We start from the raw sequence: 27,702 nt of genomic DNA, 5'->3' as shown, positions 1-27,702 counted from the left end.
TATGTAAATGTTAACTCGTAAAATGTGTCAATGTGTTAGAATGTATGTTAGAAAAGAATAGTGTGTGATATTCACGTACTTGTAACGTATCAGTATGTCAATAAATAAAATAAAGGACCCGCATATAAAATGGAAAGTTTGTTTTGCGTTTGTTTAATGCCTACATTTGCTTCAGTTTAACACAATTGAAACTTATGACTAGTGGGTCTAGTTTATTTAACTTTCAAAACTTGCAGTTGTAAGAAAATAATTATGTTTATCTTCCCTTTGTTATTTGGTGCATATTTTGTTCATCTCGTGGTAAGTATACCCCGGTAAAGACCACAAATACTTATCGAACATACATAATGCTAAGAAAATTTTAATCTTAACACAACTGCTTTGAATTCTGTAGGGGGCTCTTCACATATCAGGTGGATTATTTGGATATGTTTTTGGATTCCAGAAGATTTGTCTCTGCAGTAAGTCACTAATTTATTTTTATTATTCAGTAGTATTAATTAAGCCTGTATTTATTTTAAAAATGCTTTCTAACAAAAATGCGTCTGGTCGATAATCTGGTCTCGTGGTCGGGGTATATTCCCATTTATCCCCGTCCCAAGCGCGAGATCTTCTATTTGGGAACGATTAATCACAGATGGGAACGAAGCGAGCCCATTTGTGCCCGCCCCTCACACATCGGACGGGAACCAATGGTAATACATGGTACTTAATCCTTTCTGGTTCTATTTAAATAACTGCAATTTTCAGGATGTGGCGTTCCTCACAGGTACCTGTCAGAGTATTCTAGAACAGGCCGTCTTCTAGGCGGTGAGACTATCACCGCCCATCAATTCCCATGGGTCGCTGCAGTGAACGTCGCCTCTCGAAGCATAGGTGGTTCCCTGATATCTGATAGGCATGTTGTTACCGCCGCATCGCCATTGTACGGGTGAGAACATTTTTGGTGATTTTTAGTGTTCCGTACAAAACTTTGTTCTCGGAACACTTATGGGGTCACTTCGGTCTCAAGACCGAAACCGTCCAATAGGTACCAAATTTTAGCTATCTTAGTCTGGTTGACCATTGGCACAGGTATTTCATTTTATAACAGTAAACTGATATTAATTTTATGATCACAAAAAGTTGTTTGAAAACTTTTAAATAATTTTTTATCTTTTATCTTACTTGATCTCCATCTTGTTGTTCTATTGAATAATTTTACAAGAAAAAAGAAGCCTGCTATTCATGGCAAGAAATACTAATGAAAAAATGCTTTACATACTTGATCTTGTCGGTCTAAGGCTAAGGAATTCTGACTAAAATAAGACAGATCAAAAACACGATAGAAACAAAACATATCCCTATAACTAGTTATCGGTTAGTTTTACACAGCTTACCTACATAGTAATGTTAATAATGGTAATCAAATATTTTACTACCAGGTCAGTAGCCTATGAAAGTTTGGACCACAGAGCTGTGTTGCTCAAAATAAAAGGTTAGGCGGAAATACAACTATCAATATTTTTCAGAAAATCATTCAACGAAGTCAGCGTGACTCTGGGAGTTCACGACCGCTGCGGTAATGGCAGTGACCCGGTTCTGAACACCAGTGTGTCAGATATTATCATACATCCCAGTTTTTCGCCGACGAATCGGGATAACGATATTGCCTTGCTGAGGCTAAGGCATGTGGTGTCATTTGGACGATTTATTTCACCGATATGCATGCCTCATTACGGTTGGTTCTTAACTTTAGCCCTAGTAGATTCAAGACATGAAGAATATCCTTTCTTTATAATTTGGAAAATCTAAAGAAAATATCCAATAAAGAAGAAATTTTGCCCAGACGTTAAAGCTTAGAGCTCTTTATTGTAAGGGTAATGAGACTAGTAATAAATTGGCTACATGACCCATTAAAAAAAATACTCGTAAACCTATTATTTTACTTATTTTAATATCAGGAGCGCCGGAATCCGGACAGGTGGCTTGGACAGTGGCATGGTCTGGCACGGCTAACAATGAGTCCTGTACACCAAGAGTCGCCACTCTTCCTATTCTTCCTACAAGATCCTGTTTGAAGGTCTCTGTGGACTCTAATTTAGTGACCCCCGACAAAGGTTGCCTTGGACCTTTGGGTGTACGGAATGTTATTTGCGAGGTACGAGGATTATAATTATTTTGATCATCAGTCTCATAGGTAAGGAATGTCTCCGTACATTATTACGATCCTTATAAGATTGATTGATGATTTTAAGTCTATATAACTCTATGAGTGGGATACGTTTTTTTTTCAGTTTGAGTTATAGAATATAAAAATCACGAAAAGCCTTGGATTTGAAAATGAGTAACAAAATTTCAAAAAAAAAAAAGAAAACTTACTGAGGTGTTATTTGGCATTTTCTCTTTTTTACGTTATAGGGACAATTACATTTTCCACAATTTAGATATGTAATTAATGGTCAATACGAGTAACCATATAGCAAATATTGATTTATTGATATTTTCACGCACTTCAGTTACGTATGCCATTTTGCTGTTGTTTTGAAGAATCTAACAAAAAGAAGGATGGTTAAGAGCATAATGATGCAAAGGTATTTAAAACAATACCTACTCAAATATAAAAACGCATTTGTTCATAGAGCTTATGTTCGCAGTTTCTTGTTAGATAAACACCTTCCCTTATTAACCCAGCTTTTGATTTTAGGCAGATGTTGGGGCCCCTATCATGCAGCGACACCCCGGCTTCTCATTCCGGCTGGCGGGCGTCGTTTCGTCGTCATCGTGTGACCGCGTCGCCAGTCCGCTCTACACGAGGATAATAGACCACGCTGGCTGGATATATCAGCATACCCATAGTGATTGTCAATGTCTTTAACTTTTTTGCATGAATACTAACAAAAATCTAAAATATATATATATTGTACATAGACCCAAGTGCAAGCATTTTCGGGTGTATATACAATGCATATAATATATGTCCAGTTTTAATATAAAAATGTTAAATGACTTCGGGAAGTCAAGTAATAAGTAATAAAGTTATAACGGGTAGCCTAGGTACCGTTTTGAAAAAAAAAAAGAAGTTTTAGGGTTTAATTCAATGTGTCACTTATGTACCTTTGCGGATGGATGGCTTCTTAATTTAAGTAAATTAATTAAGCGAATTGTCTAGTTTTCATTCAATACTTTATAATTCAATATTATAAATAAGACCACAAGTAAGTACTTTTTGACTTTTTGTTTATTTTACATATCATCTACTTACTTACCTACCTAGTTTTATGCTAATTAGTAATGTCTATAATGAGCGGATAGCAACCGCTTTATTTCATGTCAATAATGTCACACGATGTCCATAACTATTATGGGTGTGCCTTAATTAATTAATTATTTACATGTAATTAACTTTGTTCACAAATTGTTTCTATACTCGTCCATCAAATTAATATCATAAGTTTTCCTCGATAGTTCGTCGCCAAAATTCGATTTACCATCCATATATCATCCATCCTCCATCATATCACTTAATTATCTACCTAACTAAAGTCTTCGAATATTTTCTATTACATCGAGATCATCGTACCGTTTCTTTTAAGCCCTAGCACTTCTGTTTCTTAGGCTGCCATTTACATTGAAGACATCCTTCTCATGGAACAGTGGCAAACCCTCATGCTTGAGCGCGCCGCTCGGCGGGTCGTATGTGACGTTGTAGAAGGGGTTCAGGGGGTGGAGGATGCCTGGTGCTACAACAGCAGCTCTGGCCTTATCGTTGCCGAGTTCGCTGTGCGTTCCGTCACCGGTACGAATGATTCGGTTTGACACCTGAAATTGATTCATAACTAATAACATATCAAACGGCAGTTTAAATTAAGTGGATGTTATAGACTGTGCGCAGGAGACAAGCAGACCCCTCACAGTTTTGAAAATGCAGCTAAAGAGTAACGCTTAGATAAGAATTGAGAGGTGTATCTGTATATGCCATTCTAGGTCATTTAATATATATTTATTCAAATTTTATGAATTCTCCAGGTACCAATAAAAAGGCCTATTCTATCTGTGCGATATCTGCAGACTTCCTTTTGTAGACTGGCCTTAAAAGTAATGCACGCATATTAACAAACACATACGCATATCGTCTTGGTATTATGTTAAATTATGTTATAATAAATAAATTAATACTTTAACAAACCATTTCTGGAGATGCAGTTTTCAAGTCGTAAGCTAGTCCGATTTCTTCAAAATATTTAATGATTCTTGCGGATTGGTTGAACCTGGACGACAATTCGGCAGCTTTGTAGTCCCAAGGGAAGGCGTGGTGGTAGTTGTGCCATCCTTCGCCTAAGCTTATACAGGAGACAAACCAGGACTCTACAGGTTGCAGACCCCTAAAAATTTTAGGTGAGTAAGATAATAAGTCTACTTAAATAGATTACAAATTTAGTAAATAATACATATATTGTGTTGCTAGAGAGGATGATAAATGCCAAAGTGTCTTTGTATGCTAGATAATGAATACTACACATAATATAGATAAAATCCTATCTAAAAGAGTTGATAAGGTACCATATACAAAATACAATACAATTAAATATAGACTAAACATAAAATGACAGTGAGAGCATATGTATTTTTAATAAATAGTATATCTGTTTTTCAAATTAATAATTACATAACATAATTACATTGCATGTCACAGTTAGTGCAAATATGTATATAAGACAACGCGGCGGTGGCTGTAGTGGTGGTGGTGGCGGTTTAAGGGATGGTCACATAACAATATGTTAAAAACTTACTGGTCATAAGGCCTGGTACCCCAAAGATGTGCAGCACTGTTAACCAGCCAGGTTCCATTAATTTGTATCATATACCGGGCGAAGTAGCATACTAGAAGGGAATCCCCCCAGGACTCTCCAAAATACTGTACTGGGACCCAGGCGGGGATGAAGACTGCGAGCAGGAAGTACAATAGGTAGTAATATCTGAAATATCATCGGGGAAGTTAAGGCAAAAGATTATTACATATATATATTAATTAAGAACCCTGCGTCAGTGACAGATTGTGCTCTTTGTAATAGTTGGATGTGCAAAAACGCCACTTAAGCCGGGAATTCCCGGTTTTCACCTCATAAATTCAATACCGAGAGCTCCCTAATCAGGGATAAATCTTAGACTTTGAATCAATAACCTATTAGGGCCTATCTTTAGACTTAAATAGTCGAATTAAATTTGTTGGCTGTCAAAAGCAAAAATAGTCTACAGTGCGACATAAAACAGTATGAAATAAATGAAGGCGCCACTTTCTTCCTAACTATCACATTATTTGACGTAAAATTATTAAACATGGCAATAATTTTGTATGGAAATTATTTAGTACCATTTTATTTTATTTCTACTCTTTCATGTCCTGTAAGATAATTTGACCATTATTAGACATAACTCTATAGCGATTAAGGACTTACTTCTTCTGATACATGACCATCCAATCAGCTTCAAGATCGCTCATGTCGATCTTTCTACCGAGTTCAATGACGTAAGGGTGTTTCTTGCTCATGAGCCAGCCGATGTGGCAGAAGAAGAAGCCGCGCTTGGAGTTGTGAGGGTCGGCGTCCGTGTCCGAGTACCGATGGTGGAGGCGATGGTCACGCACCCAGATGAACATCGAATTCTAAACCATTGTATGTCAGCTTACTTCTTAAGGAACTTATAATTTCTACGATTTCGTAGGTACATTTGTAGATCGTGTCATTCACGAAGACGCGTGGCTTGACTCGTAATGTTATGTTATTAAAGGTTGGATTTGACAAATCGGCGTGTCATCGTGGATGACACGAACTGTTCTAAATATTGCGCTCACTTTTATACTCCGAAAATAAGAATGATCAGTAGGCAATAGTTAGATAGATCAGTAAGTAATTCAGACTCGGAGCTTGAAATTAAATTTAACTGCTAACAAATGATAAGGTCTTTTTTCAGAACATTTTGAGGCTACCGTATGTATCTCGAGTGGTATAAGAGAGATTACTTACTTGTCCAGCTATAGTTTGGGCCAAAATAAGCATAGCTCGCAGGAACGGCGTTGCTTTGAAAGATTTATGTGTGTAAAGTCTATGTGCACCAATCGTAACTCCTTCGGTGCTTATATACCCAATGAAAAGAGCTAAAAAATATTAATAAATAACATATCATTACAAAAAAATATAACGATGTCAAATATGTATTTGAAAGAAAACCGTTATTTTCTGGATTTCTTAAAAATGTCCTTAAACAAATACCTTTGTTAATTTACTGACAAATGTTAAACAACTCAAACTAAGTAAATAATATCGATGCAACTGTGAAATATTAATGAAACATACTTACTCCATAATAAAGTTGGCAAGCTTACACCGCCAGTAAACAAAATGATAATACCCCACACAGCAAAAATGTGTAGTATTAGGAATCCAATTGCATTCTTCCAAACTATTTCATGTTTGTAAGAATAATCCGTTCCGATAGTTTTAGAAAATTGAAGAGTTTTCTTGTCACTTCCATTACTCATTTTATCACGAGGGGAGTTGCAAATTTCTTCAACACTTGAAAATATATCCGTTTCAGCATTTGGCGCAGATACTAAATTATCTGAAGCAGTCATGACCAATATTCGTTTTCTATGTTAGAAAATGCCCACAAAAAAATCGACAATATTAATGATGCGTGTAGACTGCTCTACGATGATGATTGTAGTGACAAACTCACATCACGCACGATTTTATATATCGATTACAATGGTGCAAGCGCAGTTAGAACTTGAACCACGGTGGCAAGGTTAGCAAAGTAAAACAAAAGACAATTGATTTCGTGAACTTGTTCGTAGTAAATAACTAATTAGATTGACTAAATTCGAGACTATTACAATTATTGAGAAAATCACTCTACGAGACTTCACCTATGACATTTTTTTTTCTTTGAATCAGTTGCCGTATTTTTGATGTGCGTGACGTTATTACAGTCAGTAGGTACCTTACTATTATGTAATAGGTTTTTTATAAGTACCAAGCCGTACCGTAGCCTATGGACGGCTGCTACGTCAGCGGTGTTCTATGTGTGTTGCCTAACTTTAGAAAACCTGTGCATTTGTATGTTTCTATTTGAAGAAGCTCATGCTGCACTCCCTCGGGAAAATCTCGAAATTTTAAATCAAGTGCTACATTGTCACAATCTCAGGTATTTATGTTGCATTTAACTGGTGAGATTTTTTTTTGTCAAACCGGTATGAAAAATGTATGAATATCTAAGAAAATTAGTTGGTCAAGAAGTAAATTAAACACTTTTTTTTATTGAGGGGGAAGATAAGGTTAGCTGGGGCAAATAGGATATCAAAATCAGAAGAGGAAGGTTTAAAACGGGTAAACTAATGGAGAAAGCCAAAAAGTGTTTACAAACATACGCATACAAACGGATTTCTTTCCATTCTACAGAAGAATTATCGAAAAGCATGTAAGTTTTAATAAGTGATCAAATATACGCCACACTTTACGTAACAGTTACCACAAACGATTAAAGAATAAATAATTAAGTAGGTATTTATTTTTGCGTTTAGATAGGATAGAAATTGTACTGGAATAGTGGGTAGCTGTGAAGGGGTAAAATTAAATCAAAACAAAGTGTATCAATTCAATGGCTTCACATTTATAGGATTCCGAGTCTGTAACCGAAGATACGAACTGTACAAAAATATTTTTGTGCTGTTTTATATTATGTTAATTAAAAAAAAACTGTTTATTATAATAAAGTTACAGAGTTATACATTTTTTTTTACTTAGCATAACCTATTTTTTATAGATTGTAAGCTAAGGAGTATGAAGGTTTATTTTTTATTACATTACGAGTACTAAGCACAATTTTAATTATTTAGAATGGCGCCGAAAAAGCAGGATATTCGATTTCTTCAGACCAACTTACACAATAACTTCTTCTCACTGTGCCCATATTTATTTCTTAGTACAATTTCCTATACGGCCATATTTCCTATATACCTTGTATCTACATGCAGAAACATAATGATACTTTTTAAAGAATAGTTTTGTATGTAGGCAAGCCGGACTAGTTTACATAATTACGCAAAGTATTGCTTTGAAATACATTTCACTAGGAAAGAAATATTAGTTGCCATTAAAATAAAGGAAACGATTAGTTAAATAAGTAGATTTTAGTGTATCATACTTTCGTTGGTTTGTCGCCCGAAACTAATTTTAAAGAAGGTAAATATGTTCAATGCCGCTTCAATATTGTTGCAGTATATTATTGTAGATTAAAATATAATAATATATAAATATTAGTTTGAACTACCAGAATAAGTAAGAAAAAAAAAAATCCCGTGCCATGTTGCAATTTCCGTGCTAGTATAATCTAATTCCCATGGACACGAAAATTCCCGTGCCGAGACCAAAATTTTAAATTGCAATAACTTTTATTGTTTTACGAATATTGTTACCACATAAGAAAATTAATGTTTATTGTATTTTTTATCAAATTATCAGCATTATTTTTTTCGTGTAATGTTGGTATTTCAAAATTCCATGGGAATTAGACAAAAATGCTCGTTTGGTGAAATTGACCCATATATGTAAGTGTATATTCATTTATTTTTCTTTTTTGCGTAGCGTAAGAGTGAAAAGTAATTATTAACAGTTTTATTTGTGTGCATAAAGGTTTATTTTAGGGACTGTTCAATGTCATGGGAGATAGAATCGATTAACATCTTCCTAAAAAGTAATGTAGGTACCTATATTCTCAATTGTGCCTTTATAACAATAAGATCCCTAAAAACAACTTTGTATTCAAATTATAGTACCTACTTATACTTAATTATTGTGAGTCAATGCGTACAAAAACATTTGATTTATGCATGCAATTGTTAAACTTACTAACACAAAAAAAAAAACACCTAATGCTGGTAAGCCATAGTGATACTAAGTAATAAATTGTAACACGTATGTACCTATGTTAAACAAATAAAAATATGGATTGATTGATTGATTAACATACAATTAGAAAACATTTTACGTTGCCAATGAAGGCAATGAAAGTGTTTCGTGTACGATTACCAAGGTGCTTAGAATCGGTCTAGGCTGACATTGCACCGAACCGACTCGAACAGAACAAAGTGATTTTTTGTCGATGCCCATAGGCATTTTCAGAAAAAAGTGTACCCTTTACTTTTTTTTTGGTTATTTAAAGTCAGAACTTTCAATTGTCTGTTTTGTACCGCAATTAATCATACATGTTGTATGGACAGTTACAAAACTGACTAAGAAATTTTGTATGGAAAATTAAGGATGATTAAGGCAAAACGGTTAAATTTTTTTCTGAAATCACAACAAACGTGATTTTTTTGCGTAAGGTTCCGTACCTCGTACATTATGCGCTCAATCGCTGTTTTATATAAGCACAATGTGTTATACTTAGGGACAACTACAATGTTTGAACAAGCGAGCTCAACTGGTATCTGAACCATCTTAAATGTATGATTCGGTAATTCACTTAACAATTTTTTTGTTTACCGAATGATAAATATCTACGTTCAATAAAATTCAGACGCCTCCAGAAATATTTATAGAGGCAAACTAAATAGCGATCCTCTATTTAGCATCTAATTTTCTACTTTATCATCAATCCTAAAAATCATCGCGTATATACCTATTACCAATTATTTCAAGGGGTAGATTGGACAATCGGCTTTGGACATAAATGGGAACATTTGTGTCTATACGCGGAAATATAATACCTCTTACTTACTAGTTTATAAACGCATATAACTAGTTAACTAGTAACGCATATACCTACCAAGTTTGCTCGTTGATGGGCTGAAATGAATAATCTACTAAGTTTAACCGTGTCAACCACGGTGACGCGCAGATTTGTCAAATGTAACCTTTTAATAACATGACAATTCGAGTCAAGCGCACGCGACTTCGTGACACGATCTATAACTGCATGTATAAAAGTACTGTAGGGTAAAAAGTGTTCTATATTGAAAGGAGTTAACCCAAATAAAGGATAGGACCCAACGGTTCGGCGAGTAGACATCGGTAGGCGATACCCTAAACTGCGGTTATTACTTTGAATCGCGGTTCCCCGCTATTGATATGACATTGATATTAATGTTTTTTTTCAACAACGTGTAAATAATTCATGACCATACAAACAAAGGAACTAACACCAAATTACAATACACGAGTCTAAAATAATTTCAATTTTTAATTAAAACTTACCTCCGTTCACTTTATTGCTATGAATCGTTTGCAGTGATGCCGAACTGGTCTATTTGCCCCTCAAGCAGTAACGTGGTCCAATGTTTTCGTATAAACTGTTTATAATTTGCTTCTCCGTAGAGTTAGTAAGTTACTTATTGCATCTTATGCTCTTCACCTGTCGCTCCTTAGTGAATTTTCACGTCCTTGTCGTGACGGACGGGATTTTCGGAGTAATGATGAGATCAATGCTTAGAAATAAAATATAGCCGAGACTCGAACTCGTGACTCCGGGAAACCAGCCCGCCGCTCTCCAACTAACTTACCCAGACTTACCCGTTGACAGTTAATACTCGTATTTCCGCCACATCTTTTTATAGATCTACCAATAAGTTACACATAATCAATCACTGTTTCATGTTTTTTTCTAGGCTTACGGGCAGAAATATAACTCTTCATGTGGTAAATATATTACTACAGTACACTATCTTCTTCACACATAAATATGTCAGCCAAATATCATTTTTTTTCACATATATAAAATTAATGCGTGATAATTTCGACTTACCATTCTAAGAAGTAATTGACCAACAAATCAGTTCAATTCTGCCCAAGATGTATAGGTTTACACTATAATTGGTTCGGTGTGCTTAAAATATCTAAACGTAATGTATAATGTAGGTACCTATTTTTTGTATTATACGTGTATGTTAAGCATCTTGAAAATAAACTTGTTTGCCTGTGATTAACAATACTGTAGCTGGAAATGACTTAACGACTTTTTTTCTGAAATCGATCTTACACTTCCATCCACACAATAGGTGACACCTACCATATTTTTTTCAAAGCAAGTACATAGGTACATTAAAGTATAAATCGGGTTACTACAAAAGGATAAAGCTTTTTTATTTACGTATCGGTTTTTGGCTGGATAATTTATACTTATACATATACTGAAAAACGTGAATCCTGCTAACATTACACGAAAAAGGCATTATTCAAGACGGTCAATATGTCAAACTATTCTTTTATCAAGCATGTACGCGCGATACTAAATTATGTTAAAGGTAAAATAGAAAAAACCCCGGTTCCGGCAAAACTCGAACTTGCGGACTTTCGGAAAACTTGTCCGATCGCTGTTAACCAACTGAACAATATGTTGACAGAATGCGGAATTGCGGGCACAAACCGTCGCATAGTGGGCGGCACCACAGCTCAGCCGCACCAATACCCCTGGCTGGTGGCACTTATGTTGGGCTCCAAGCTGCACTGTGGCGGTGCCATCATCTCTGACCTGCATATCCTTACAGCTGGTCACTGCATTACGTTTGGGTAACATAGTCTACGATTAATTCTCGTTGCTATCTGCATACCCACGCTTTAAGGTCCCAAGGATCACCACAATAATCGGATTGATTGCGATCCTAGGATCTAAAGTACTCCTACAACTTTTGTAGAAGTTTGCAATTCTTTCCAAACTACGGTCAGGTGCGATAACCCTATCGTAAAATACTCTAGTCTATCACAGGAAGTTATAAATTTTTTTGGAACAAAAAACAGTAACACACAGGTTTAGTTAGACACAGAAATAGAATACAGAGAATAATAAAGTGTGAGACCAACAACATTGTCCACAGATTACTAGATTACCTACTGATAAATCTACTATTATTATGTATTTAGCGGTAGGTAACTATTTGTAACTTTTGGACGGGAAATGTATTCTGTACGTTGTTCAATCCGATATCAGTAGTATTTCAGCTTCCTGTGGTCCAATATTTTACCATTCCATGGCTTATATAAATGTTAAAAAAAATCAGTTATGTGAATATTGTGACCATTGCTACGAGTACTTAAGTTTAACGGTTCTATAATGAGCAACCTTTTTAGGGTTCCGTAGTCAACCCTTATAGTTTCGCCATGTTCGTCTGTCTGTCTGTCTGTCTGTCTGTCTGTCTGTCTGTCCGAGGCTTTGCTCCGTGGTCGTTAGTGCTAGAAAGCTGAAATTCGGCATGGATATATAAATCAATAAAGCCGACAAAGTCGTACAATAAAATCTAAAAATTTAATTTTTTTGAGGGTACCTCCCCTACACGTAAAGTGGGGGTGTTTTTTTTTTTTGCTTCAACTCTACAGTGTGGGGTATCCTTGGAAAGGTCTTTTAAAACTAATAGGGGTCTTTAACAAACATTTTTTGATAAACTAAATATATTCGGAGATAATCGCTCCGAAAGAAAAAAAACATGTGTCCCCCCCCTCTAACTTTTGAACCATAGGTCCAAAAAATATGAAAAAAATCGTGGAAGTAGAGCTTAAGAAAGACATTAAATGAAAACTATAGAGGGCATGATCAGTTTAGCTGTTTTTGAGTTATCGCAAAAAGTTTCCCATTCATAGTAAAAAGACTTACTTTAATTACGTACTGATTATGCAAATTTGCCTATTTGTTTAACTCGGGTGAAAGGTACCGTTTCATCCCTTGGTTAACAATTTACTATACTTTAAGCTCCAGTTTAGCTAATTGTGACGGAAGAGTAACTACGGAACCCTACACTGAGCGTGGCCCGACATGCTCTTGGCCGGTTATTTAACATGTTTCGGCAGTCGGCTGCCATCGATAAAGATTCGATTGCAGTGCCGTTTCTAAAGAACATAAGAAACTGTTTAGAACTGGCATCAGCCAGTTTGAAAGTTTCGTGTAAAGCACTTTAAATTATTAAAGTGTCATAGCTCCGTAATGTATGTATATACTTTATTGTACATAGAAATAAAAACACGAGAAACACAGTTATGTCAGTTACAGAGTAAATTAAATACAACAAAGGCGAACCCTGTGTGTACACACTGCATGATCACATTTCCAAAAGCTACCCGAAGTCCCTTAAAATATTAAAATGTATATTTAAATTTCAGGGTTCATTATCGAGATCTTAAAGTTCACGTAGGCATGCACGATCGCTTGGACAACACCTTCGAAATTAGGAGAGTAAGCAATGGCGTCAAACATCCCAGGTTCACCTCGAACGCCGTGCGGGACATCAACGACCTGGCTGTGCTAACTCTTGACAGGAGAATAAAGTTCGACGATAAAGTTCGGCCTATTTGTTTGCCGGATGAAGGTACTAACTTAATTTCCGACAGCCGCAAGCTGGAGGGAACTAAAGACCCGAGTTTGCAATATTCTTACACCCGGTAACAATACACACCATAATGTTTACGGTACATTGTTTTTCATGTGTACGGTACTGGCGAAGAAAAAACTAAATTTTAACGGTCGTGACATTGCAAATATTCGTCCGCCATATTGTAATTTTTGACAGGTTAGGCATCGAAGGCAAGATTCGGCCATGATTTAAAATTGTATAATAATATTTTATGCCTATTACATTATGCAAATGAAATATTTATAAACTTACCTACACAAAAAAATAAACGTCAATATTTTAAAAGTAAAACTCATTTATACTTGGTTCGTATTAATTAATGACATATATAATTAAAAAAAAGCTATATTTTTTCACAATTCATAACTTCCGGGAGATCAATATAGGTATTTCTCCTTCAGTATACCTTCAAAATTCAAATTCAAAATTCAAAAATTTATTCTGCAAGTAGGCCTCAAGGGCTCTTTTACAAGTCAATACAACATTTATAGTAACATCATATAGTGACATGAAAAATACATAACAACATTTATAAATACAACAGCCAATACCTGGGTAAACATTACATTATAATAATCTTAAAATAAATAATTAATACAATACAATAGAGATGTATAGTCTCTATGGTTAAAAACACATTAAATCTGGAGATGTAAAAGGTCCCCAATGTCAGAGTACTAATACTAATAAAATTTGGAGGTGTAAAGTCCTACCTGCATGAAACGTTGTGATAAAAAATATATTTCGTACAATAATTTGGGTAGGTATCTCATGTATCCGAATGTTAAATTGTTAGGTTAAATCAACTCTAGAAAGTTAGCTTAATTTCCAGACATGGAATTTGACAATCTTCCCTTAACTGTTGCTGGTTGGGGCAAGATAAGACAAGGAGCCTTAACATCTTCAAGACACCTATTGGAAACCAAAGTGAAGATTGTTCCGGAAGAAAAATGTACAAAAACGCAAATTTATAAAGATAACCTCGTTAGCAACACAATGATGTGCGCGTACGCTTATGGAAAAGACGCTTGCCAGGTGAGAATAATAGCCACCCCACTCTAGCGTCTCGCGAGCGTCGGGGACTAGTCAACCCTATGGCAGCTGCTCGACACAACGTTGGCGCAACTACGCAGCGACGACATTTTCCATAGCGCCGACTACACGCTGCACGCTGTCCAAGCTGACGCTCAAAAGACGCTAGTGTGGGGTGGCCCTAATAGCATATGTAAATTCTACTTATCTCAGGAAAAAGGGAGTTACGTGCAGCATGAGTTAATTATCTACTCTTTTTAACACTTTAATGAAAGGTGCGCAATTAATACTAGGTATTTTTCCCATAAATCAATACAGTGTCAGCATTTGAAACTTAAATAAGTAAACTTTAGATTTTTTTACAATAGGCAATAAAGCCTAGATCTGCATAAAAATTACAGAACTGATTTTTAGGAAAGTAGTATTTCTGGTTTATAACATAGTTTAGTCGGACTGGGTTGAACCTTTGCGAGGTGGAGTTGACCCGCGGGTGATACTTGGCTATCCTTGGCCATATAAACCTAGTAATATAGCTATTCAATATAATTTAGGTTCCATGATAACCTTAAATATTAACTTATATAAATAGATAAAAATACATTTTGATTTGTCCACCTTTTTTGGTCTGGATATTGTATTTTTAAGTAAGGTATTAAATGCGATACTATAGACTAATCATTCATTGTTTTTTTATCAACAGGGGGATAGTGGTGGACCACTGTTTTCTACTCATTCAAGCACTCATAACAGAAAGTGGTATCATGTTGGTTAGCTTATTTCTATTGTTTTTTAAATCATTCTTCCATTCCAGATAATAAACTCCAATTGACCAATTCTTGGTCTTGGCCTTCTATGTCAAGGTACCAACAGTAAATTTAATACATTTGAAAGAAATTTCGGAATAATGCAGCAGAGCTGATTTTCAAATAAGGAAAAGGGCATTTTGAGCCCTCTGATTTGTTCAAAATTCACCGACATCTTTTAATTAGGTACATAGGTGATTTACTCGTCTCGTCGGAGCCAGCAAGCAGAAACTTAACATACGTTCTACTAGCAAGGGTCGAATTCCACCTTCATTTCGCGTGCCACATTGGAAGGGCCTAATCTCACCTAAATAAACCGGAGTTTTGTCACTACATTCATTCAAAACTTACCTTTTAGGAATCGTGTCATGGGGTATTGATTGTGCAATGCCGGATTACCCAGGTAAATTACTTACAGCAATTATTCTTAGATATCTACTCTTCTCACCACTTTCTTTCCTGGGGGCCTAACCAAGATGACAATCGTACATCGACGAAGACAAATAAAAAGAAAAATTGTATCAGGATGACACATGCTACGAAAAGCCACATGAATATTTCCATACATTAAGTTTTCATTGGCGTTTTTAGGAACGATTGGCATTTTGGCTAAGTTCCCAGGAAGCTATAGAAGCCCAGTACCAAGCGCAATGCCTATATCTTATCCAATAATTTTCGAGGCTAGTTTTACGCAAACTCCTGCAATTAAAGAAAAACATATAAGAATCAATAGGTACACGATAATCGTTAACAGCCTGGAAATATTATCTATACATATCTAATATGTATATCTATCAAATATGTAATCAGTACATGTAACTGCAAAAACTTTCAATGGACCCCCTAGGCCCTAGGGATAACTACAGTTACAGTAAATTCAGGTAACTATAGTCCTATAATACAACTATGGTCCAGTTTTTAACGTTGATTATTAAAGAGCCTTTTTCATTTGTACTTGTTACATATATTTTGGAGGTTAAGATATACTAATGCATTTCTTTATTGTATACTCAACACAGTTTGACAAATATAATTATACGTATATATAATTTATACGTATTTTACTGGAACTTGAATTTGGACCATAAGTTGTGGACTAAAGTTAGCTGAGTTTACGGTACCTAGCAAAAGCAACTAAGTACCGTAAACTCAGGTAACTTTAGTCCAATAATCAATATGGTCCAATTTTTAACGTTGATTATTAACGATCTTTAAGTACTTATACTATTTAGGGACATTTTAGCTTAGATATACTAGTTCTCTTTCTATATAACATTATCCATATAATTTCGATATATATATAAATAATTTTAAACGAACGTGATTTTGTACCATAGTTGTAAGTTGTGGACTAAAGTTAGTTGAATTTACGGTAATACTTAATTAATAATTAATGTATAATTCCACTATTTCTGCAGGTGTCTACACGGTCGTTTCGAAGTATATCGATTGGATCCACAATGAAAGCAAAGACGGGCAATATTGTGTATAAAAGTTTTATAATATCTGGAGTAGAGAAAAAGGGGGAAGGTCTATGCCCAGCGTTGGAACATTAACAAGGCTACCTATTACAAAAATCTATGGACTTCAACATATCAGAAAAGAGAAGAAATAAGTACATTTTATATAATAAATGCCTACCCAATTATATTTTATTCGTTCGTTCATTAAAATAATTCGTATATGTATCTATCAGTACCTCGACTTAGCTACAACGCAAAATGCAATGAATTTAATTGACGCAAAGATATGTATCCGTTTCTTGTTTTGTAATAACTTGCGTGAAATTCAATGATAAGGAAATATGTTTTCCACTAAGTCATAGTTTTATTATCGTCTAAAAAACGGAATTCAATTTTCTATTCGGCCAGTCACACGTTTTGCAACAATGTCTTCGAAGAGTAGGCTGGTCTATAGAACGTGTTTGTTAATTTGTTTATAAAAAACTGATAGCGTAATAGTGTAGTGTAGAACTGAATTGGTCATACTTATTCTAATTTATGACTTGTGGCATGGTGAATTTAAAAGGACCATTATTATCGCGTGCATAATTTCTTCGTGGTGCGTAAATAAGTGCGACAGACCAGTCGAAGTGGTGTTGGTTCTTGTGTTAATCGTGTGGTGAGACGGATACGTTATGTTTCAAACAATTTTTAGTGTAATAGTGCTCTTTGGGTATATTAAGGTTGGCAAAAATATTTCTTGTTTGTTTACCTTCATAAACTAGAACTCTCCGAATGCAACTTCCCGTAAGATTTTATTTTAATATTTTAGGTCGTGCCATCATATGGACTACAGTGCGGTGAGACGTAACTATTAATTTAATAATATTCCTATTTACCTATTTTTAATAACAAAGATCTCCAGTTTAAACCCTTCTGACCTTCTCCATACAAAAAAAAAAGAAAAACAAACACTTAATTATAAAAATAATCGTAGCTAACTATTTATATACAATAATTAACCGTAAATGGTATTTAATTAAATATATATAAAACCTTCTAACTTGATTACATTTGGTGAATTATTATATTTCAATAGTTTTATTAAGTTTTCCATATTACATTGGATACATTGAGGTTGATTTAGTTTTAAATAAACCTTTAATTGTGGCACAAAGGGAATAAGATTGACCTATATGTGGTTTTTTAATAGGGAACCATGGACTTTTTCAGAATGTGGCGTACCGTCCGATACAATAGTGTCCCAGCGAATAGTGGGCGGGAGACGGGCAGAGCCTTACTCATTTCCATGGACGGTGGCGATTATCAAAAGTGATAGAATGCACTGCGGGGGCGCTATCATTACAGACAGACACGTGCTAAGTGCCGGTCACTGCTTCAAGTGGTGAGTGTACCTTTGGATAGTTTGCAACTTTGACTATGCGAATAGTGGGAGTAGAGCGGGTAGTTGGCAGACAAGCAAGCCTTATGTGAACCACGTTTCGTTCGTCAAGAGTAATAGAATAAAAAAAAAGTTCGTAAAAAAACAGATACGACAGGTATTGACAGTGCAAGGCACTGTTTTAAGCAGTAAGTATTTTCTGGCACAATATAGGTTGCATCCATGCGGATAGGTGGACGAAAAATTATCAAATCGTAGTAGAGGCGCCATTAGTATCATTAGACATTAGAGATATCAATGACATACCCCCTTAATTAGATAGGTAAGGGTAACAGAAATATGGATGATTAAAGTTAAACCGACCGTTGGGCTGTGTCTCTACCACAGTTACTGATCAAGCCTTCCGCCCCCTTTTTACTCATCTTGCTCATATTTAGTTTGTCATAGTGAACGAAAAAGGAAGACAGGTGACATTCCGGTGACGACTGCAGCATCATTTACTGTTGCCGCGTTATTGCTACTGTTGACGCGGGTGATGTCACTGTTCATTTATGTGATAAATGTGACGTATTAAACGTTCTAATCGCAGCTGTAATATGGCAACGAAAGTGATTCATTAAAGGAAATTAAAACTGACGGCAACTGCAGCTGCATTACTGTTACGACATCACTGCTGCGGCCATGGCGGGCGTAGTCACTGTAAATTTTCTTGATGAAATAAGTGACGTTCGTAGCCGCATTACTGCCGCGATTGGAACGTTCAATCGTCACTCATTTTCTAATATAAATAGAAACACAGACACAGACAGTGACAACGCCTGCGTCAACGTCGGAGCAGTAATGCCGCACCAGTCATGTAGCTGCAATTGCCATCCAAATGTCACTTTGACAGTGACGACGCCCGCGTCAAGCTGTAGCACGAACGTTGCAACAGTGTATGCTGCTGCCGTTGCTATCTAAATGTCACTTTTAGGACAACATACATAGTAAACTAGCGACCCGCCCCGGTCACACACAGGTTAACAAATTATACACCTAAACCTTGATAGCTGTTAAGTGAATTTATCGCAAAAATTCAGACATACTGACAGAAGCTTGTTTTATAAGATGCTGTGATGTAGCGTGAAAATATAAAAAAGTATTATATTTTTCAGTTTTTCAAAAGGTTTTTGCTCTGTCAGCGACACTGAATTATGAGCATCTGTTCATCATCAGCAGTAAGCTAGTTTATGAGCCAAAGATTTTTCGTATAAATAAAAATGTTTGCGACTCACAAATCAATGAATCAACGGTATACGTGTGAAAGCGATAACGGAGTAATGACAGGCTTTGAAATACCTGTAACTTGACGTTACATAAGATACTGTGCGGTCGAGTTCAGAAACATCTTCACAAGACAACGTTCCAAAAATATATAAAATGTACACCCGTCTCTGGCATTTAGGTCGTGTAAATATATTTTTCATCACACTTGCTCGAAAATATTTTTACTGAAGGATAAAGGCCTTTATTGTTCCCGCGAAAGTTAGAAATTGTGAAAAAGCGGTCAAGTGCGAGTTGGACTCGCCCATGAAGGGTTCCGTATCATTTATGACGTATTAAAAAAACTTACTAGATCTCATTCAAACCAATTTTCGGTGGAAGTTTGCATGGTAATGTACATCATATATTGGGTCATTACATACCTATGAAATTGGCGTTTTTGTTCATAAGTATTAGTCATGTCATAGTTTATTTATTTTAATAGTAACTTCGCAGTAGGTATTTTTTACATACAATTATTTGCTACTTTTATTGTTTTATGTATTCAGAACACCGCCCTGAAAACAGCTCTTTTCATGTGCTGCCGGCTCGAGTATTTAAATGACTTATATTTTTCTGACGGGACAGATTAAAAAAAAATATGAGATAGAAAATGTGCCTTAAAAATGTCTCAGATTACTGGCATAAATTTGTTTGGTTGGAAAATGCCATCACAAAATAATCCGCAAAATTCATTGTATGAAAAATCAAATTTCGTTAAAGTTCTTCATACAAAACCCCAATTTAATGACTGATGATTTGATGATTTATTTAATTTAATAGGTAATGACCTAATATTTTTTTTTTACTTTTATCATTCTCTTATTTTAGAAGTTAAAGGGGGGGGGGGACACATTTTACCACTTTGGAAGTGTCTCTATCTATATACCTCACAAGTATGGGTTTGATGAAAAAAATTTTTTTGAGTTTCAGTTGGGGAACCCCCAAAATATTTTTTTTCTATTTTTGTGTGAAAATCTTAATTCGGTTCACAGAATACATCTACTTTACCAAGTTTCAACAGTATAGTTCTTATAGTTTCGGAAAAAAGTGGCTGTGACATACGGACGGACGGACAGACAGACAGACATGACGAATCCGTAAGGGTTCCGTTTTTTTCCGTTTGGCTACGGAACCCTAAAAAGCTATAAATCTCTGGGGATTTTTTTTTATTATGTCAGTAATTCACACAAGCCAAGTAGCGTAAATGAGTTTTACTTTTAAAATACTGACGTTTATAATTTAATATTTTTGTTTATGTTTAATAATATTTAATTTGATTAACTTAATAGCCGTTTAAAATATTTTTACATAATTATGTAAAAATATTAGCCAAAATTATTATTATTATTATTTTATTTGTATGCCAAATAGGTCTGTACCTCCCGTGCCTAACCCGTCAAGAAATGACAATATGGCAGACAAATATTTGATATGTCACCGTATATAAAGAATTATTTCGCTTAAAATTTAGTTTTTTTCGTTCTCAAGTGTGATGAAAAACATTGTGTGTAACTCCGGGGCAAGAAAATTGCAAACTCAGGTCTTTAAATCTCTCCAGCCTGCGGCTGTCGTGAATTACCACCCTCGTCTCCAAAATTTCACTTACCCCGCTCGTCACACGCGTTACGTTACGTTGGCCTTTAAATATGTTTATCTACATCTATATTATCTATAATATACTTAGAAACGATAAACTAACAGCCTATACTAACAAACCTGTATCTGTAGGTGCATCGTAATTTTAACTTGACTTTATCCATAACCGATACCATAATTAGATTCAAATTTAGAACATCTTTGGGAAAACAAAGAAATGTGGCCTCTAATCTAACATCAGTCGAGATGACGTTTTATTAGAAACGAAGTGTCCGTTGCAAACCATTTTGACAAATTTCGCATGTTACTTGAACGATATGGCAGTCGGCCCCGACTCTAGCATGAGCGGTTAAAAAAACAACTTTGCCCCCTTGTTAAACAAATAACTATTGTTGAAGCTTATGATATTGATGTAGATAAAACAGTGTATGTAACTGTACATAATTAATTCACATAATGCCTTTCATTATGTAGCAGTCACATAAACTACTATTGTGAACTCACCGCACAGTATCTTATGAAACTATACAGTTACCTATATGGGAGGCGTACCTACCATATTTCTAATAATACCATATATAATATATCAACATTTCATAAATAATAGGTACTCAGTGCATCCCTCTTGGATAGGTACCTTGCTTTTATTTAAAGTGCACTACAGTACTGCTTTTATTTTAGATTTGGAAATACGTATATTATTTCTATCCAGAATCATCACCTTTTTTAGGGTTCCGTAGTCAACGAGGAACCCTTATAGTTGCGCCATGTCCGTCTGTCTGTCTGTCTGTCCGAGGCTTTGCTCTGTGGTCGTTAGTGCTAGAAAGCTGAAATTTGGCATGGATATATAAATCAATAAAGCCGACAAAGTCGTACAATAAAATCTAAAAATTTAATTTTTTTAGGGTACCTCCCCTACACGTAAAGTGGGGGTGAATTTTTTTGTTTGCTTCAAACCTACAGTGTGGGATATCGTTGGAAAGGTCTTTCAAAACTAATAGGGGTCTTCAACAAACATTTCTTGATAAAGTGAATATATTCGGAGATAATTGCTCCGAAAGAAAAAAAAAATGTGTCCCCCCCTCTAACTTTTGAACCATAGGTCTAAAAAATATGAAAATAATCTTGGAAGTAGAGCTTAAGAAAGACATTAAATGAAAACTATAGAAGATATGATCAGTTTAGCTGTTTTTGAGTTATCGCAAAAAGTTTCCCCTTTATAGTAAAAAGACATACACCCACAGTTCATACCTTGGTTAACAATCTACCATACTTTAAGCTCCAGTTTAGCTTATTGTGACGGAAGAGTAACTACGGAACCCTACTTTGAGCATGGCCCGACATGTGGAGGACCCGCGCGAAATCTCCTTTTCATACAAATGTAGTCCTCATTTTCCTCTCTGGATATTAACATTATTGTAATATTAGTTTGTCACAATTTGTTGTATATCAACCACAGCTACGTTTGATTTTCTTTCCAATGTTTAATTATTAAAAGATTTAGAAGCATATATAATAATTAAAAATTTGTATGAAATGTGCTTTTCGCTCCTAATTTTTTGAATAAAAAAAATCTAAAAAAGTCACACATAGGGGCATAGCTATGGTTAATATAAGTACATCAAATTATGTTAATATATTCTCCACAAGGCCAATATTTAGAGAGGAAAATGGGGACTGGTTTGTATGGAAAAACGGCTGTCCCCTTTCCTTTTAATAGGAGAAAGAAAGGATTCCAAAATGTCCATACATGTTTCGTTCCTTCCATTCCGTTACCTACCGTCATATAAAATCTATGAGGTGGTATTGGAATGAGAACAATAATCTTAGAACTTTTTTCTCCAAAATCATAGGAAAGAAAAAGCTCGTGATTCTGAGTAGAAACAACATACAAATTACCAAACCTAAAAAAAGTAGTTGGGAAAAATGGCCAATGTAGAAGATACCATAGTAAAAGTGCAGGATCCATTATCTAAAATCTGAAAATAACCTCAGTAAACGCGTAAAATTAAATTGGTTACATATTTTACATTACTACGCCTGCAAATACGTACTTACTTATTGCCTATAATGCGCGAAGAAAGTGTTAGGGAAACTAATAAATGCGACAATTGCACTCGGTGTGGCAAAAATGTTACTTTCAGTGAGTGTATAAAATGTAACTTACATTTTCATACTCAACAAGTAGGTATATTTGATATCTGTAAAAAAATTGGGCCTACAGAATTCAAGCAGATTGTACGCTTTTCGATCCACCATCACATCACACATAGGTAACAGGTATCGCGGCCGCGGCTGATGGTTTTAACTAAACTAAAAATATACAATATTTCATTAAGGGACGACCACAAAGACATGCACGTCCTCATCGGCTTGGACAACTTAGACGACTTAAAACAAGTGGAGAAGAGGAACATTTCCCGAGTGAACATTCACGAGAACTTCACTTCGACTGCAGTGAGGGACGAAAACGACATCGCGATCGCTACGCTTAACTCACCCGTGACCTTTGGACCTACCATCATTCCTATATGCTTGCCGGAACCTGGTAAGAAACAGTCGATACCTGGAGTACTTAGGGAAAAACTTAGGTACTTGTTTTGTTAAAGCTCATACAATCAAGTGTTCAAGAATTAAGTTCAAGTATTTTGGCTTTGCGAGCCATTATCCCCACAGCTCACGCTCACAACTAGCTAGGGTACTGGTTGCTGATGCTGATCGCGGCGTGGATATACAGTGTGCATTTTTGATATAACCTCAAACTTAAACTAGACGTCGGTTTTAGTGCAGTAAAACAATTCTGAAAGATTTGTCTAGTCTAGCTTTCACTACCAGAGAATAATTCATTTTATGAATATCATGATCACTTGTGACAGTTGTGACCTCGCGTCATTAATGAGACGATTTGAGTTAAAACAAAGTACATTACATACATTGCTTGCTGCATTATTTTGTATGAAAAAATAAAAGTCGTAATTTTTTTATATAACCTATGAAAGTGTGCTATGTTGTGTGCTTTGATTATGTGTACCTTGGTGTAATATACGCTTCAGAATACCAAGATTCTTGTTAATATTAAAAAAAAATGTTATAATAATTAAAGCATTATACTTGCATAAGAGACTTGGTATAACTGATTCCACCACGCGATCAACTCAACAACAGATCTATTTCTCAAGGCAAACTGCCAATAACTTCAATCAAACAATACATTTTTCATTAAATTCTCTAAGTATAAGTAATATCGGTGGAAGGCAAAGCCCGTCAAGCGACACTTTGGTCAAAATTTAGTTATATATAGGTATATATAAATGTCTTTGAAGTATAGCTCAGACTTATTTAAACCTATATATCTACTTACAGGAAAAGATTTCAGCCACCGAGTGGGCACCATAGTGGGATGGGGGCGGATTGCACCAGAGGCCTCGGCATCTAAAGTCCTCCTGAAGGCCACCCTCAAGATCCTGAGCGACGAGGAGTGCATGCATTCCAAGCTGTCGCAACATCTGAAGCCGACTATGATGTGCGCTTTCTCAAAGGGAAAGGATGGCTGTCAGGTATGATCAAAATGGTTGAATTTAGCAGATTTTAACGATTTTTTGTATTGGAAAAAGGCAAGCATTTGACCACAATCACACTTGATGGTAAGTGCCGCCGCTGTGTTCTTTAATGAAGCATAGGTACTTACCTAAGAGATTTCTATTCACTCACGATTTGAAAAACTCCCAAGTTATAGTGGGCCGGGAATTGATAAGCAGGAAGTAAGTTCCACCCCTTAGCCGTTCGCATAACAAAGTTGGAAGCAAAGCGTTCATGCGTTTGGTTTTAACTCATCAACGATAATCGGTAGCAAACACTATCTCCTAGGCTTATTTGGAATTTAGACAATCATAGTGTCGATAATCATTCAAAATCTAAAACTTAAGTCGATCTATCAATCATCGTAACATATGAGTTTGTTTTTTTTTAAATATAATGTGCAATCAGAGCAACCCAAAGAGCAAAGCAAGATTCCAAATAAGTCAAATAACCCTACCCCGTGGTACAAATTTTAAAAGAAACTCAGTGTACCTATTACTTACATTTCAGGGTGACAGCGGCGGGCCATTTCTGGTATTTGAAACTTCAGGAAGATACGTACAAGCAGGCGAGTTACAACAAAACATTTTTTTCATGATGTTCCACAAAATTGTTGCAAAAATTAAATAAGCAAAGCAAAGCGTATCTAAATACACGGTGCCACATTCAATAACGAATCAAAGGATGGCCAATGATAGAGCTCCTTAAGAAGAATGTCATTTGTCCACCATGCAATCTGAAAGAAAATTAATAATTTTAAAGAAATTATCGAAATTAGGCTGTATTCGTTGAACAGTTTTCAGTTAAATCGTACTACCTACTACCCACTTATTGACCAAACGAGTGCGAAGCGGAAGCAAAGCGTCTTCGTCTTGGGTAAAAATTATTTTGAATGTCATGCATATCATATATCATGGGCCTTCGTTTGATCCATCGTATTGAACGCGACACCTGTTTAATGAAAAAACAGCTATATACGCCTGATAAAAAAAATAGTAGCAAAGCAATATTATCCTCAATGCTACTTAACCGTGGGTATTTTGACCTTTTTCAGGCGTTGTATCTTGGGGCATTGGATGTGCTGATCCACGATACCCAGGTAATGGAACTATGAACTGTACTGCAAAAAAGCTTTTTAAATATGATTTCAATTTAACATAATTTTGTTTTAGGAGTCTACACGAAGGTTAGCAACTATATTGACTGGATACAGAAAAACTCTGAAGATGGAAAAACGTGCAAATAAATAATTATAAATAATACCTAGTATACAATTTTAACAATGTTTTATTGCATATTCTTGACACTATGATAAGTATAGTCTGCCAAGCCATTTCCGTCAGTAGATGAAAGCAGCAAATTTAGAACATGTAGGCGCGAAGGGCTATCGTTCCATGGATGATTTGAAATTCGCGCCTTCTACTGACAAATTTGTTTGAACGGCTATAATATATTCTTACTTATTTGTAGAATGATTGCTATAAATTTCAAGTTCAACTTGCAAGCGTTAATTTAGGTACTCGTAATATAAAACAAGGAACGCATATAGGTGACATAGGTACCATGATTTCCATGGAGTTTCCTTTCAAGATTGTTGTAAGTGGTGGTAAGTATCGGCTCACGAATCTCTCGAATAGTAAAGAATAGATAGTAGTACAACAAAATATACGTACCTACTCAAAGAATAGAACGATACGGTGAAATACCATTGTCCATAGTGAGGGATTGCAAACCGGACTGATTTTTAATCCGGCCGGAGTCGGCCGTTTCCCGTTGCCATCGTCGTGGCCATCGATCGTTTGTGATAACTGAACGTATTATTGTCTAACATCATTATATTTTTCAATGGGATTTTACGGGAAAAGTGCCTATTACATCCACACTTTATCAGGCCTGATATCAGACCCGATTTCGGGCCCGAGTAATAATATTTTTCCGTTTTACCAAATATCAGCACATCGTTTACAATATTTGAAATGTAAAAAAATAGTTCATATGCAATAATATCAAACATTGAACAGTTTTGGCAATTAGAGACAAAGTATTTTTTTACATTTCAAATATTGTTAACGATGTGCTGATATTCCGTGAAACGGAAAACGATTATAAGGCCCAAAATCGGGACTAATTTCGGGCCCGTTATCGGGAAGTGTGGATGTAATTGGCGCTAAAGTTAATATTAATAATTACGTATAATTATCAACACAGACCATATAATAATACTACTTAATTATTTTAGGTACGGTTCATCTTTCAGAAATCCATTGTATATCTTTTTTACGAAGTCTACATTACATTGAAAAATATTTAGTAAAAAAAAAAATTCTTAATTCATTCATGCTAAAGTGCCAATTACATTCACACTTTATCAGGCCTGGGGGCCTACCGCGAAACTCGAAATTCGCAAATTGCGGGGATCTCTCTCTTTTACTCTCACTAAGACGTAATTAGAGTGACAGAGAAAAATGCCCGCAATTGACGAAATTCGATTTTCGCGGTTATGGGCCAGATATCAGACCCGATTTAGGGCCCGAGAAATAATATTTTTTCGTTTCACCAAATATCAGCACATCGTTTAAAATATTTACAATGTAAAAAAAATTGTTCATATGCATGAAAATATCTAAAATTGAACATTTTTGGCAATTAGAGAAGGTGTTTGTTACATTTCAAATATTGTTTGTACTGTCCGTGAAACGGAAAACGATTATCAGGGCCGAAATCGGGACTGGGCTATAACCGCGAAAATCTAAGTTCGTCAATTGCGGGCATTTTTCTCTGTCACTTTAATTACGTCTTAGTGGGAGTAAAAGAGAAAGATCCCCGCTATTTGCGAATTTCAGTTTTCGCGGTAGTCCCTCTGATTTCGGGCCCGTTATCGGGAAGTGTGAATGTAATTGAGGCTTAATTGGTTTCGTGCCATACAAACTCCTTACTGTTGAATATTGACGTGACCTCACGGTGGGAAAATACGCTGGCCCCCATTTCATCGATTCAAACTTGATTCAAATGCATAGATGGTAGGATCCTATCATAGATAGATGGTAGGATCGTATAGATAAATGTGCTATACCGCATACAACCCGTGAGGGAAAGAACATACGCCATTAAAATTAAAAACACGTTTTAACATTCCTGTAAACATACCAAAACAACCTACGTAAT

General features: G+C 35.6%; 3 protein-coding genes across 3 annotated transcripts; 2 read left to right on the top strand and 1 right to left on the bottom strand.

Moving 5' to 3' along the window:
- The first annotated feature begins 539 nt into the window (after positions 1 to 539).
- On the top strand, positions 540 to 3,255 carry LOC133516620 (chymotrypsin-like protease CTRL-1). The gene is made up of 5 exons (XM_061849633.1): positions 540 to 705; positions 751 to 931; positions 1,512 to 1,720; positions 1,944 to 2,140; positions 2,687 to 3,255. The coding sequence occupies exons 1-5, from the start codon at positions 540 to 542 to the stop codon at positions 2,855 to 2,857; spliced, it is 924 nt and encodes a 307-aa protein (XP_061705617.1). The 3' UTR covers positions 2,858 to 3,255.
- A 204-nt stretch (positions 3,256 to 3,459) lies between these two features.
- On the bottom strand, positions 3,460 to 7,041 carry LOC133515940 (acyl-CoA Delta-9 desaturase-like). The gene is made up of 6 exons (XM_061848588.1): positions 6,340 to 7,041; positions 6,006 to 6,136; positions 5,439 to 5,644; positions 4,773 to 4,958; positions 4,169 to 4,364; positions 3,460 to 3,801 (listed from the first exon to the last, which is right to left on the bottom strand). Exons 1-6 carry the CDS (start codon positions 6,611 to 6,613, stop codon positions 3,571 to 3,573), a joined length of 1,224 nt encoding a protein of 407 aa, XP_061704572.1. The 5' UTR covers positions 6,614 to 7,041; the 3' UTR covers positions 3,460 to 3,570.
- A 3,098-nt stretch (positions 7,042 to 10,139) lies between these two features.
- On the top strand, positions 10,140 to 25,820 carry LOC133515952 (plasminogen-like). The gene is made up of 13 exons (XM_061848603.1): positions 10,140 to 10,360; positions 10,646 to 10,676; positions 11,381 to 11,546; positions 13,128 to 13,333; positions 14,211 to 14,413; positions 15,111 to 15,177; positions 15,572 to 15,616; positions 17,889 to 18,060; positions 23,298 to 23,506; positions 24,322 to 24,515; positions 25,048 to 25,105; positions 25,592 to 25,636; positions 25,710 to 25,820. The coding sequence occupies exons 1-13, from the start codon at positions 10,316 to 10,318 to the stop codon at positions 25,781 to 25,783; spliced, it is 1,515 nt and encodes a 504-aa protein (XP_061704587.1). The 5' UTR covers positions 10,140 to 10,315; the 3' UTR covers positions 25,784 to 25,820.
- Positions 25,821 to 27,702: the final 1,882 nt, after the last annotated feature.

Source organism: Cydia pomonella, chromosome 3 (genome assembly GCF_033807575.1).
Source record: "Cydia pomonella isolate Wapato2018A chromosome 3, ilCydPomo1, whole genome shotgun sequence".
NCBI lineage: Eukaryota > Metazoa > Arthropoda > Insecta > Lepidoptera > Tortricidae > Cydia > Cydia pomonella.
The sequence above is the reverse complement of the archived record's forward strand: the minus strand, read 5'-3'. Positions and strand labels throughout refer to the sequence as shown.

Coding starts and splice junctions, on each gene's coding strand:
- LOC133515952 (XM_061848603.1), top strand. CDS start 10,316: ATGTTTTCGTATAAACTGTTTATAATTTGCTTCTCCGTAGAGTTA. Junction 11,547..13,127: donor GGTCACTGCATTACGTTTGG/GTAACATAGTCT, acceptor TTTAAATTTCAG/GGTTCATTATCGAGATCTTA. Junction 25,106..25,591: donor AGGAAGATACGTACAAGCAG/GCGAGTTACAAC, acceptor GACCTTTTTCAG/GCGTTGTATCTTGGGGCATT.
- LOC133516620 (XM_061849633.1), top strand. CDS start 540: ATGCGTCTGGTCGATAATCTGGTCTCGTGGTCGGGGTATATTCCCATT. Junction 932..1,511: donor GCCGCATCGCCATTGTACGG/GTGAGAACATTT, acceptor AATATTTTTCAG/AAAATCATTCAACGAAGTCA. Junction 1,721..1,943: donor GATATGCATGCCTCATTACG/GTTGGTTCTTAA, acceptor TTTTAATATCAG/GAGCGCCGGAATCCGGACAG.
- LOC133515940 (XM_061848588.1), bottom strand. CDS start 6,613: ATGACTGCTTCAGATAATTTAGTATCTGCGCCAAATGCTGAAACGGAT. Junction 5,645..6,005: donor CCCAAACTATAGCTGGACAA/GTAAGTAATCTC, acceptor ACAATGGTTTAG/AATTCGATGTTCATCTGGGT. Junction 4,959..5,438: donor ATGGTCATGTATCAGAAGAA/GTAAGTCCTTAA, acceptor ATGATATTTCAG/ATATTACTACCTATTGTACT.